At 39.8% G+C, this 11,648-nt stretch overlaps 1 protein-coding gene and 1 pseudogene across 2 annotated transcripts; one reads left to right on the top strand and one right to left on the bottom strand.

Moving 5' to 3' along the window:
• Positions 1–3,292: 3,292 nt before the first annotated feature.
• Positions 3,293–9,933, bottom strand: LDHA (lactate dehydrogenase A). Of its 2 annotated transcripts, XM_011377751.2 has the most exons (7): positions 9,756–9,930; positions 8,121–8,238; positions 6,920–7,093; positions 6,307–6,480; positions 6,046–6,163; positions 4,818–4,941; positions 3,293–4,019 (listed from the first exon to the last, which is right to left on the bottom strand). In XM_011377751.2, exons 1-7 carry the CDS (start codon positions 9,879–9,881, stop codon positions 3,855–3,857), a joined length of 999 nt encoding a protein of 332 aa, XP_011376053.1. In that variant the 5' UTR covers positions 9,882–9,930; the 3' UTR covers positions 3,293–3,854. The 2 variants fall into 2 exon arrangements, with proteins under 2 accessions (XP_011376053.1, XP_011376054.1); XM_011377752.2 differs by lacking the exon at positions 4,818–4,941 and having other exon boundaries at positions 3,293–3,897; positions 6,069–6,163; positions 9,756–9,933.
• On the top strand, positions 4,459–4,577 carry LOC111730571 (annotated as a pseudogene).
• Positions 9,934–11,648: the final 1,715 nt, after the last annotated feature.

Raw genomic sequence — 11,648 nt, 5'->3', positions numbered from 1 at the left:
TTCCCTTAGGCAGAGGTTTCGCCTCAGAGGAGGAATGTAGGGTCACCTCAGCATATCCCGCAAGGCGTTCTCCCCTCACAAAGCTGCTACCATCAGTGTAATATTCCACATCAGGGTCCTTGAGGGGCTGGTCTGTCAAGTCAGGTTGGCTGGAAAACACTTCATCCATGACTTCAATGCAATCGTGGTCTGGCTGGCCGGGCCCAATGGGTAGTGAGGTGGCTGGGTTCGGGGTTTGTACTACCTCTAGGCGGATGCCTGGATTCTCGCAGACCATTCTTGGTATCTGACCATCTGGGGATTAGTTAGCCAATATTGTCCCTTTTACTCCAGTAAAGTTATTACTGAATATGGTACTCGACTGTCAGTTCTTGCCCCATAGTCAGTTTGTCGGCCTTTGACACAAGGAGGGCCGTGGCTGCGAGTGCTCGGAAGCAGAGTGGCCAGCCCTGGGCGACAGTCAAGCTGTTTGGAGAGATAAGCCATGGGACAGAGCCAAGATCCTAGCAGTTGGGTTAAGAGCCCTACTGTGACACCCTTGCACTCACGTACGTACAGAAAGATTTGGTTAAATCTGGGAGTTTTAATCCAGGGGCGTTAGTGAGTGCCCGTTTGATTTCTTCAAAGGCCTTCTGTAGAGTCACAGAGTAGGGGCTCCCAATCTCCCCACTTTGTGGCTTCATAGAGGGGTTTGGTCAGGATGGAGTAATTAGGTATCCAGATTCTGCAGAAGCCAGCTACTCCGAGTAATTCGTTAGGTGGTAGGGACGGGAATTGAGCATACCGTTTGTTTCCTTTCTGGGCGCTGTCTCTGTGACAGGTGGAAGTCGAGGTATTTGACTCTGCAGATTTGAGCCTTCCTTTTAAAGACCTTGTAACCCACTTCCCAAAGGAGATTGAGGAGTAGATGCATTCCTTTCATGCATTCCTCATAGGTCTTTCCTGTTAGGAGGTCATCTACATACTGGAGTAACATACAGCTGTGTTGGTTTGCCGGGAAGGCCTTTAAATCTGAGGCTCAGCGGATTCTTATCCAAAGGCTGAGCCCCAATTACAACATAACAGGCAGTTTTATAGTCTTGTCATTCCTACACAGCTACAGATATAAGAACATTGATTGGTTGGCAAGCTATGAGAAAACTGATGTTAGCTGGAGAGTCCTTGCAGGGGGAGGGAATCCTGTCAGGAACGAACTAGTTCAAGCAGGAAATAGCCAGGCAGGGGTCAGGCTGCCACACTACCAGCCCCAAGCAAGAGGTTCCTACAGTAGTCAGGAGTGGCAGCTGCTGTTGGTCCTGTACTACCATTTACTGTGTGCTTCCTTCCACAACTCCCTGCCCTCGTACCTCATTTACCATGGGACTGACAGGGAGATAGTGCAGGCCTGGATAACCTCCAAACTCAAGCTCTATACCTGCCTCATGCCCTGGTGGCCAAAGGAGGTATCATCTTGGTAGTGACCAAACTCCCACTCTAAGAGGCTCTTCATGGGTACCTGCCCCAGGAACAGGGGAATTGGTGGGCGCTTGATGTCCTCCCTGTCTGAGTGGGTTCTCTGGGTGGCTGTGATCCAAGCTAACTTATCATTTTGCTTTATTGTAGCTTTGTACAAACAGAAGAACCAAGATTTGTCTTACATAGTCCAATATCTACCAAAGTATGGTAGGCACTCAGCAAAGAATTTGAAAGAATATCACTTTGAAGTCCTGATAGTTTTCTTTTGGTAAGATGGGCTTTAGTGGAAAAAGAAATATGCACACAGAGACATAGGCCTATCCATCTATATCTATCTATACAGAAGGAGGACCATGTTCTGAACATCCCATTTGCTTCCCCCACTAACTTGCAACTTGTGAGGTAAGGCTTAATCTACTTCCTAAGGTATTAAGATTAAATGAGATCAGATTCCATTAAAAAGACTCAGGGCTCCTTGCAGAATTGGCCTATTCCTTGCCTGGGACAGAAAGATACATACGTTAACCTGGAACGCTTACTGTGCCAGAAAGCAAGAATGCTTTACAAGATTAAATCTGAAAATTCATAAAAGATTAGTTTAATGAAGCTCTTAAGCATTATTTTTCAGTCATATTAGTGTTGACTAATTTATTATATCAAGCAATGTATAACTAATAAATGTAAATATATTTTTCAAAAAAAGACTGAAGGTGCCTCAGCTTAAGGCTGTAGGAATAAGTACACATTTATTGGGTAATTAAAAAGTCCTAAGATTAGATAGTGGTAATAGTGCACAACTATGTGAATCTGCAGAACTGTACACTTTCTTTATGGTAAATTATATCTTAAAGTTGTTTTTTAAGTTTATAGGAGAGCAATCCTATAATAGTTGTCAAGACTACACGGGTCAGTCTCGTTTTTATATTCAAGACATTTTTTAAAAAAGTGTAATCCTTTCTCTTATCTAGCTCTCAGGAAGAAAACTTTGGGAAAATATCCTGGAGAAACGTCAATGAAGTTCTAGTTAACCTCTAAAAGCAGTTTTTAGGCCTGTATAAGGATCATAGTTATAGAAATATTGAGGGAGATCTATAGAAAATTTTTGAGTAATCCTCCGCCAGGACTATTTTAAAATTATTAAGTAAAGCAGCCCCCCCTTATCCGTGGTTTTACTTTCCATCGTTTCAGTTACCCTGGAGTATGAAAATATTAAGTGGAAATTTCCAGAAATGATTCACAAGTTTTAAATTGCACTGTTGAATAGCCTGATGAAATCTTATACCATCCTGCTCCATCCCACCCAGGGCCCTGAAATCATCCCTTTGTTCAGCTTATCCATGCTGTATACACTACTCACCTGTTAGTCACTTAGCCACCTCATTTATCAAATCGACTATTGATACTGCAGTGCTTGTGTTCAAGTAACCCTATTTTACTTAATAGTGCCACATTCACATAATTCTTAGTGTTATAAAAATCTGTGTCCCCTATAGTGGCAAAGTACTACTGCTTGTTCAGTTGGCAAATATTTTTTACATTTGTGTACACAGTGTTATCTACACCAGTTGTAGGGTACCAATTATAATTAGCACTATTAGTTTCATAATACCTGGGGGCTTAGTGCATTAAAATAAATTATAATGAAAATATCAAAAACGACCTAGCCATCTAGTCATACCCTTAACATATTAATTCACATTAAACTAAAGTCTAATTAGTAAATAGTACCCTTTAAAAATCATTGCAGAGTTGTTCAAGAATAACCTAATGGCTCCCAATAATGCAATGAATAGCAGCTTTATGACTTTCTATCTTAATAAACAAACTTACAGAGTAGTCACTGTTCAATGTTTATTTATTTGATGTTTTAGTTGGTATGACACTTGGATATATGGCTGCATTATTTATATGCACTTTTCTTTTTACAATATATACCAATGTACTCTACTCTGATACATACAGTACACAAAATAAGATCCTTTAGAACAGTAATGCACAAGACATGCAATGTTGGATTTACACACTGGATCCCAGGATGTGATTGACTGGAGGAAAAAAAGCTGGGCTAAGCATGAAGGGTAAAGAACCAGAAGTTATACAGTAAACGTATCTACTTTGAAGGGCACCTGTAGCTTGTGCAACACTGCCTTTGAGGAGGTGAAACTATTTCAAAGTAACCAGCTTAGGACTACACAAGATAAATACCATTCAGCATCAGGATATAGCTGCAGGGTTTTATGAACCATTCCTATTTCTAACTTTAGGAAATTAAAGTTTTTCCTAGGCTGTCTTAATATTACTGCCTTAGTCATAGATCAGATAAAAAGGATAATATGCATAACCTCCAACTAAAATCCTGTTGTATCCTAGACAGTGAAATGGTATGACATTAGAAGACTTTAAAACTGCAGCTCTTTTTGGATCCCCCAAAGTGTATCTGCACTCTTCTTCAAGCGGGCCTCTTCCTCTGGTGTCAGAGTCACCTTCACAACGTCTGAGATCCCATTCTGTCCCAAGATGCAAGGAACACTAAGGAAGACATCGTCTTTTATTCCATAGAGACCCTGAAGACAAAATGAAAAGTATTTTGTTTTGTCTGTACATTCTGGGGTCTCTTAAGACTTTGTTCTCTATAATTATGACTTATTTAATACAGCCTGATAAGTAGAAATTCTTTTCTATATTTTTAGTTGAGAGGTAATGAACAGCGTAAAATAAAGTCACTAAAATAGCAGCAAGATTTCCATTCTAAAAGAAAATCTAAAGTATTGCCATTATCCATAGTACTTTCCAATTTTTAGTGTATTAACACTTCAATAACTCTAATTGGAATGTGATTTGTTTTTCCCAAAGGAAAAAAATCTGTTTCTTTTTTATTTTCCAACCGACTCAACATAATTGAATAGTTTTTTAGTCAATAATTGTCAAGTATCTATGTGCTGAACACAGTGCTAGTGGACATTAATCCTAAACTCAATCATGTCTTTTCAAAAGACAAAAGTTGTCTATGGTCATGCCACCCTGAACAAGCCAGATCCCGTCTGATCTTGGAAGCTAAGCAGGGTGGGGCCTGGTTAGTACTTGGATGGGAGACCACCTAGGAAGACCAGGTGCTATAGGTAAAAAAAATAAAAAAATAAGAGATTGTAAACTGACAAAGTCCTTGTAATCTGTTAAGTCAACCAAGGGTTGCCTCTCCTAAAAAAAAAAAAGTTGCAGGTACCTTAATTTACATCTTAAATTAATGACCAAGAACTTAATCTGCTTTCTCAGAAATATTTTTAAAAAACAGGAAATTAAAAATAAAATAAAAGACAGGAAATAATGCCCTTCAAGTACAACATATCACTACACAGACCTACCTTAATCATGGTGGAAATTGGATGCACCCGCCTAAGATTTTTCATTATACTTTCTGCCAAATCTGCCACAGACAGTCCAATGGCCCAGGATGTGTAGCCTTTCAGTTTGATTACCTCATAAGCACTACAGGGTAGGGAAGGGACAGGAAAAAATAGGGTGGGAAAAACAAAGAAAAACAAGCTTTCACTGAACATATCCTTTATAGTAAATAATGCCACAAAGTTGCATTATACACTTAAGAGTAACCCCTGCCATGTATACCAAGATATTATGTATAGGGATATTCACAACAGAGTATTGTCAGTAATAGCAAAAACCTGGCAACGAGCCCAAAGTTCTCCAAAAGAAGAATAAACTATGGTATACTCATATAGAATATTACACATAGCTGCCAAAACAACTATAGTGACGTGCAACAAAATGCACGATTCTTAAAAACGTAAAATTGAATTTTAAAAAGTGAATCCAAGATTACACATAGCATGCTTGACTCAGGATTATCTCAAGTCTGTGTGTGTAGAGGGATGAGTAGAAGGAGCACAGAATTCACACATTTCCAAATACCAGGTGACTAGTAATTCTGACCCAACAAACATTAGTTGACAGTTACTGTCAATGTTTCTTGAGTTGGCTGGTGGGTTCACAGGTTTTATTAAACAAATACAAATAAGAGGGCCTTGCCTAGACCAATCATGATTCATTATTCAATTCAACAGACCTGAGGTCAGCACATGACCACACAATTTATAGTAAGGAAATAATGCCACTAAGTTGAAAGCTTATTTCAACAATTTCTAAGTTAATAAGTATCTACATTTTTAGTACCATTATGAATCTAGACATTACTTAATTTTATAATCATCTGAACAAGAAGCTGTGTTCCTAGTTATAAAAACTATAATAGGAACTTGAATTTAAATTTTCTTATTCCTAATTGAATCAATCATATATGCTATTGAAGACTGAAACTCAAATATGGTAGACTTAATCAAACTTGTTTTATCTTAATAGTTTACAATACAGGCTTCTAAACTGAGATTTATGGCAAAAGACTGTAGCATTAAAAGTCTTTAATTTTTAATATCTTTACATCTGTTTATGACTTAACAAACCTTTAGAAAACAAGTTTTCTAACAAAAGTCCTCAAATGCAAATGCTATGTTTTTAGTCTTTTAAATAAAAAATTAATTTTAATCTTTCATGTTACCGAACTATGAGACATATTACCTGGCAACCACCTGTTTGTGAACTTCTTTCCACTGTTCCTTATCTGTATCAGTGCCCAAATCAGGGTGCAGATTCTTCAGGGAGACACCAGCAACATTCACTCCACTCCAGACAGGCACTAAAAGAAACAGCACAGAATACATTTATTTCCATGCACCAGCCACTCTACCCTGATGAATGGACATCTCATTGAGGTTGATCTAGTAAAACTGTCAATTTTTTACACGATTTTTTTGAAAACAAAAAAGAAGTTATGCTTACCACTCGAGTCTCCATGCTCCCCAAGGACCCACCCATGACAGCTTAATGGGTGAACCCCCAGCCTTTCTCCCATGAGATAACGGAACCGGGCTGAATCCAGATTGCAACCACTTCCAATAACACGGTTTTTAGGAAAGCCGCTTATCTTCCAAGCCACATAGGTCAAGATATCCACTATGAAGAAAACATTTAGGCAAAGATTTTAGGTGAATCATTAGATAATAGCTACTTGAGATACATGGCTCTGTATGGATCTTGATAATGATCATAACCAATGTTTTTAATATTTTTAAACCTCTATACTATGTATAATATGGCAAAACGTTTAGTATCCGGGAAGAGTAGTTTAATGAAAATGTACTGTTTCAATCGAGAATAACAAATTATCCATAAATATCCCTTTTCCAAGATCTGCTTGCAAAAATAACTAATTTTAAAGTTCCAACTACATTAAGAGCCATTGTATTCCTTTTAATGTTTTAAACTTAACTATTTTATAAAAACACAAATCCACTCTCAGGAGAAAAATGAAAAATGAGAATATGTGTATACAGAATAATTATACTATCAGGTTTACTCTAGCACATCTATTTTTATGGAATTAAAATCTCACCTGGATTGGAAACAATAAGCAATTTGCAGTTGGGGCTGTATTTTACAACATTAGGAATGATGAATTTAAAGATGTTCACATTACGCTGGACCAAATTAAGACGGCTTTCTCCCTCTTGTTGACGTGCCCCAGCTGTGATAATAACCAGCTTGGAATTTGCAGTCACATTATAGTCTAGACAAAGGGAATAATCAGATTAAGACCTTTAAGAGAACTTCATTACCTAGCCAGCAAAAATTTGTTCCATAAACTTTTTTTATGGACAGTTTTATGTAATTGTGTATGTGGCAAAAAAATGTCCCTAACAGCCCCCAGACTCCTTTAGTTTTTGGAGTTTTATTGCTGTGGCCACTTACACGGAGAAGTACATCAACGTTTTCCTTGTAGTCTGGTTTTAGTCACATTGTGACTTTATGTAACTATAGTTGGGAGAAGCTGGAAGGAATCAAACTTACTTGACTCTTATTTCAAATAAGATACATTGCCAAGTTTTTTTGCCACTTGAGCTCAATGCTCATGCTGTTCTATACCCCTATTTCTACTAACTACTTAACTGTGGTCATATCAGCCAAGGGACAGGCTGCTATCACGCCCTCCCCATTTTTTTTTTTTTTTTAAAGCAGAGGCATCTTTGTATCTATCAAGTACATCTTATTTCTAGATAGCCTATGACACAGGGTAGTTAATCCAAGGATGAAGATAACAGGGTAGTTAATCCAAGGATGAAGATAATGAAGGAAGTCACCTATCAGATACATGGTCAATGACTTTTCAAGTGTCAAAACAGACACGATTCGGGACCCCACTCAGGTTTCCTGGCTGGCGCTCATAAAAAATGTCAAACCAAGAATATCCACTGAACAAGCTCAATAAACCTATTCTCAATCTTAGGAGTGTGCGAAAATAAGTAGGAAAAGTAAGTACATTTAATTTCAATATTTAAAGCACTGTGGTTAAAAATGGACCTATGGAGCTTTACTAATTATATTCTAACTCAGATGCTTTCCACATCATGGACAAATTAGATATCCATTTAAAACCACTTATAAAAAATTGAAACTTTGATATCAAGATATACCAATGCAAAATTGTTCAAAGGCTCTCTTATCCTGTATAAGAAAGAAATCTTTGAAGACCTAGGATTCTGAGCCTAATAAAGAATTAAGTCCATCATGGACTACAAAATAAACTTGAAATCAACCTTTGCCAGAGACAATTTTTGGTGTTCTAAGGAAAAGGCTGCCATGTTGAAGATCCATCATTTCTCCTTTCAGTTTGTCTTCTATGACATCAACAAGAGCAAGTTCATCTGCCAAGTCCTAAAAGATATAAAATTTTCAGTTAAATCAAAATTGCTTCCAAAGGTGACATCTCAAAAAATAAAAACATTTTTCATCTCCCAAAAAAAAAAAAAATCAAAAAATTACTACTTCCAAATTTTTAGAAGGGCATGCAAAATTTCCATGTTTCTGGTAAAGGAGCAGGCCCCATTTAAAAACTGATTCAAGATGATTCAAACATAGGAAGAAATACTGACCCTCTCTCCAATCCTCTTTGCTCACTGGAGCAACCTCTGCAGGATCCCCACCACCAAGTGGAAACAGAACGCTAGATGGGCAATGGCTAGAATAATGTCCAATTAAGATCAGGTTACTCTTTCAAACTTAGTTCTACATACTGATTTTAGGTTGTCATTCATTAAATTAGTGCTATTGACCAGTACTAAGACTTGGAACTAAAAAGTGATACTCTGAATCATTTCCTGGTTCTGTTTTCTGTTTATTAACCAACTCTAATGATTTCACATAAAGATTTGTGCATTTCAAAATACTGGTGAAAAATATCCTTTCAGTTGAACCTATAATAGTTCCTAGGTGCATCTCAGACCAGGAGCACCAAAAATAGTTTTAATATAAATGGGATGTGGACTGTCATAACCAAAAAGGTTACACTAGCTGAGGCTGCAGATCTACCCCCAAATCATCTACAGTATGAGTGCTCTGGCAGTTACTCTTACTCATTCCTGAATTAGAGGACATCACAGAAGACCATAGGTGGTGTGGGAAAAACAGATAGCATCAACTTATGATTCAGTGGAGGAAGAAATAAGAGTTTATATATTTTATTGCCTCTCTTAAGAACACATATAGAGCAACCTGTGTTGCTCTGCAACCTCTGCATAACTCATTTCTGCTTTCAGCCCGTTCTCACTTGTCCTTTTTCTGTTCAGAACCCAGAATTCATCATTTCACTCTCTTATCAGGAACTCCCAATCTGAACTTAGAACATTATTTTAAGCTGCCCCAATCTCTTTTTTATATAAACCAGGCTTCACTACTGTAAAAAGTGTTCTTTATTCATTCACAAGTTCTCTCTTTCTAATTAAACATTAGCTCCATAATTGGTACCAAAATTGCTATTAAAGGAGAGGGGCAATGGCGAGTTACATGGAAGGAAGACTTAAGATTTCTCACATTCAGGGTGATTTTAATTTTATCACATGTATGTATCACTTCCAATTGAAAAATCACTTTAAAATAATTTTAGCTTGTTTAAAGGCATACACTCTTTCATTTGTTGGCAATTCATTCATGTTAATACAGCACAGTATATTTAAGGAACTAGGTTGCCAGCCTAATAACTTTGATTTTTTTAGTTCTGATGCCCTTTTGGTAATAGCATATTTCAAAGTTTGTTTCACATAAAGTTCTTTGAATGAGTGCATGAACCTCAATATTTGTATGTACAATATGATAATGCAATTATTGGGGAGCAAGTGGAGGGACGGGTAGGGTTAAGTCATCCTTAGCTTTCAGAGTGATGGGCTCTCACTTACCTTCATTAAGATACTGATGGCACAGGCCATGCCAACAGCACCAACTCCAACAACTGTAATCTTATTCTGGGGGCTTTGTTCTTCCTTAAGAAGATTCACAATCAGCTGATCCTTGAGAGATGCCATAGTGGACTTAGAACCAAAAGGAATCTATTTAGAGAAAAACATGCACTGTCATTGCATCCTCTTTAAAACTTACTAACCAAAAGCCGTTCTGAAAAAGCTATTTCACTTCTTTTTAGGGTACATGACACTAAAAAAATCACAAGGGATGACTTAAAAAGGGGAGGGGAAAACACCTAAATATAACCAAAGGAGAGTTGAAAGTCCTAATGCCAGGGTCTGGTCTAGTTACCTTGGTGTGAAGGACCTCACCTTAGCATGGAAAAATAATATTGACGTTTGGGTGTAAGTATAGCCTCCTGAAGGCGCACTCATCTTGCTTTATTAACCCTACGCAGGGCTGGCTTTCTCTCAAACAAGATTATTGTGAGCCTCTATTCCAGTCACAAGGCTCCTGACAAGCCCTTCAAGTAAGGACCAGAGTTACGTGGAGAAAGGGCCTTTCTAACCGCCTCGCCGCCAAAACCCAGACGCAATGGGGCGGGTAGTGAGCTCTGCTCATGCGCGCTCACTCATTTCCCCCCACCCCTGAAGGGGCGGAGATCAGACCAACTGCTCGGTCCCCAGGAGCCTTTAGGTTTTACGCCGCCACGCTCAGACCCGGAAAAGTTAGCTTCCGCCTCCTCCCCCACCCATCCTCCCAAGGAATTTGAGCGCATGCGCACTTCACACCCGGTAGGGCAAGACGAGCGGTCTGGCGAACGCTGACTATTCAGAGGTAGGCAGGCATTGGCCCCACCCATGAGCGGAGCGGATTAGTAACTAACGTGCTCTTAGGGCCAAAGGGAGCGAGCCTGGACTTTAAAGTTAACTAGTGTTCGTGCTCCGAAACAGACGTGAACCACGCGGAGGCCCGGCTAGCAGCCTCCCAGGCCTGGTGCGTGGCCAGAGCCAGAATTTAAATCGCAATACCAGGGGCTGTTAACTAACCAGGAGGAAGGAGCCTGGGGCGGCTTCTGCTGTGATCCTTGTAGCAAAGCCTGGGTATGGGGAAATTTTGTCAGCACATAAGTGCAGAAATAGCTGCAGAGGCCTGAAGCCTCGAACCCTAACGTTGCTAGATACTTGGTGGAACCCTGTTTCCAGAGTCCGGGCCTTCGACTCTGCTAATCCAACTCTGCACTGCATTCACTGTATCTAGTGTCTTAACCCTGTCCCAAAGGGCAAAAATATCCGAGAGGACTTCCAGGCAGGCGGCCCAGAGCCACCAAGCTTGAATCGGGTCTCTCCTTACAAATCACTGCTATTTCTAGACAGCCTTTTAAGGTTTCTGCAGCCTAGCAGGGGGAAGGGAGTTCTTCCTGCAGTTCCTCCTGGCTTCACCAAATCCTAAGCCCTGGGCTCCAGCGTTCCCTCTAACGTGGAGCCACGGGTAGGAGAGGAGCCCTGCCGGAAGAGGGTCTACTCTGCCACCCACTCACTGTGAACCTGCAGATGCCCTAACCCTCTCTCAGCGTTGTTTCCTTATTTGTCAAAAGATCGTCTGAGATGTAGGAGGGCTGAGACACCCTGCTTCATCTTTGCATGCGCCGTAGCACAGTACCCTGTAAGATACATCAGTAGCTGCTTAATAAATGTAATTAGTGCAAAAAGAGCGCCCTATAATCTGCCGGCAGCGGCCGCTCCCATGGAGCCCCCTTCTCGAAAGTCCCACGGTTAAAATGCGACCCGGGAAGGTGGTGCTCAGCGGCTTTCCGGGTTCCAGGAACCCGCCCAGGCTGCTGAGGCTTTTTCGGCTTCATGGGCTCCGGGAACCGGACCTCGAGTTCT

The sequence above is a fragment of the Pteropus vampyrus genome, unplaced genomic scaffold, assembly GCF_000151845.1.
Source record: "Pteropus vampyrus isolate Shadow unplaced genomic scaffold, Pvam_2.0 Scaffold321, whole genome shotgun sequence".
Classification (NCBI taxonomy): domain Eukaryota; kingdom Metazoa; phylum Chordata; class Mammalia; order Chiroptera; family Pteropodidae; genus Pteropus; species Pteropus vampyrus.
This window is presented reverse-complemented; position numbering and strand designations above follow the sequence as displayed.

Coding starts and splice junctions, on each gene's coding strand:
- LDHA (XM_011377751.2), bottom strand. CDS start 9,881: ATGGCATCTCTCAAGGATCAGCTGATTGTGAATCTTCTTAAGGAAGAA. Junction 6,481..6,919: donor GCTTATTGTTTCCAATCCAG/GTGAGATTTTAA, acceptor TTTTCTTCATAG/TGGATATCTTGACCTATGTG. Junction 4,942..6,045: donor CACAAACAGGTGGTTGCCAG/GTAATATGTCTC, acceptor CCTACCCTGTAG/TGCTTATGAGGTAATCAAAC.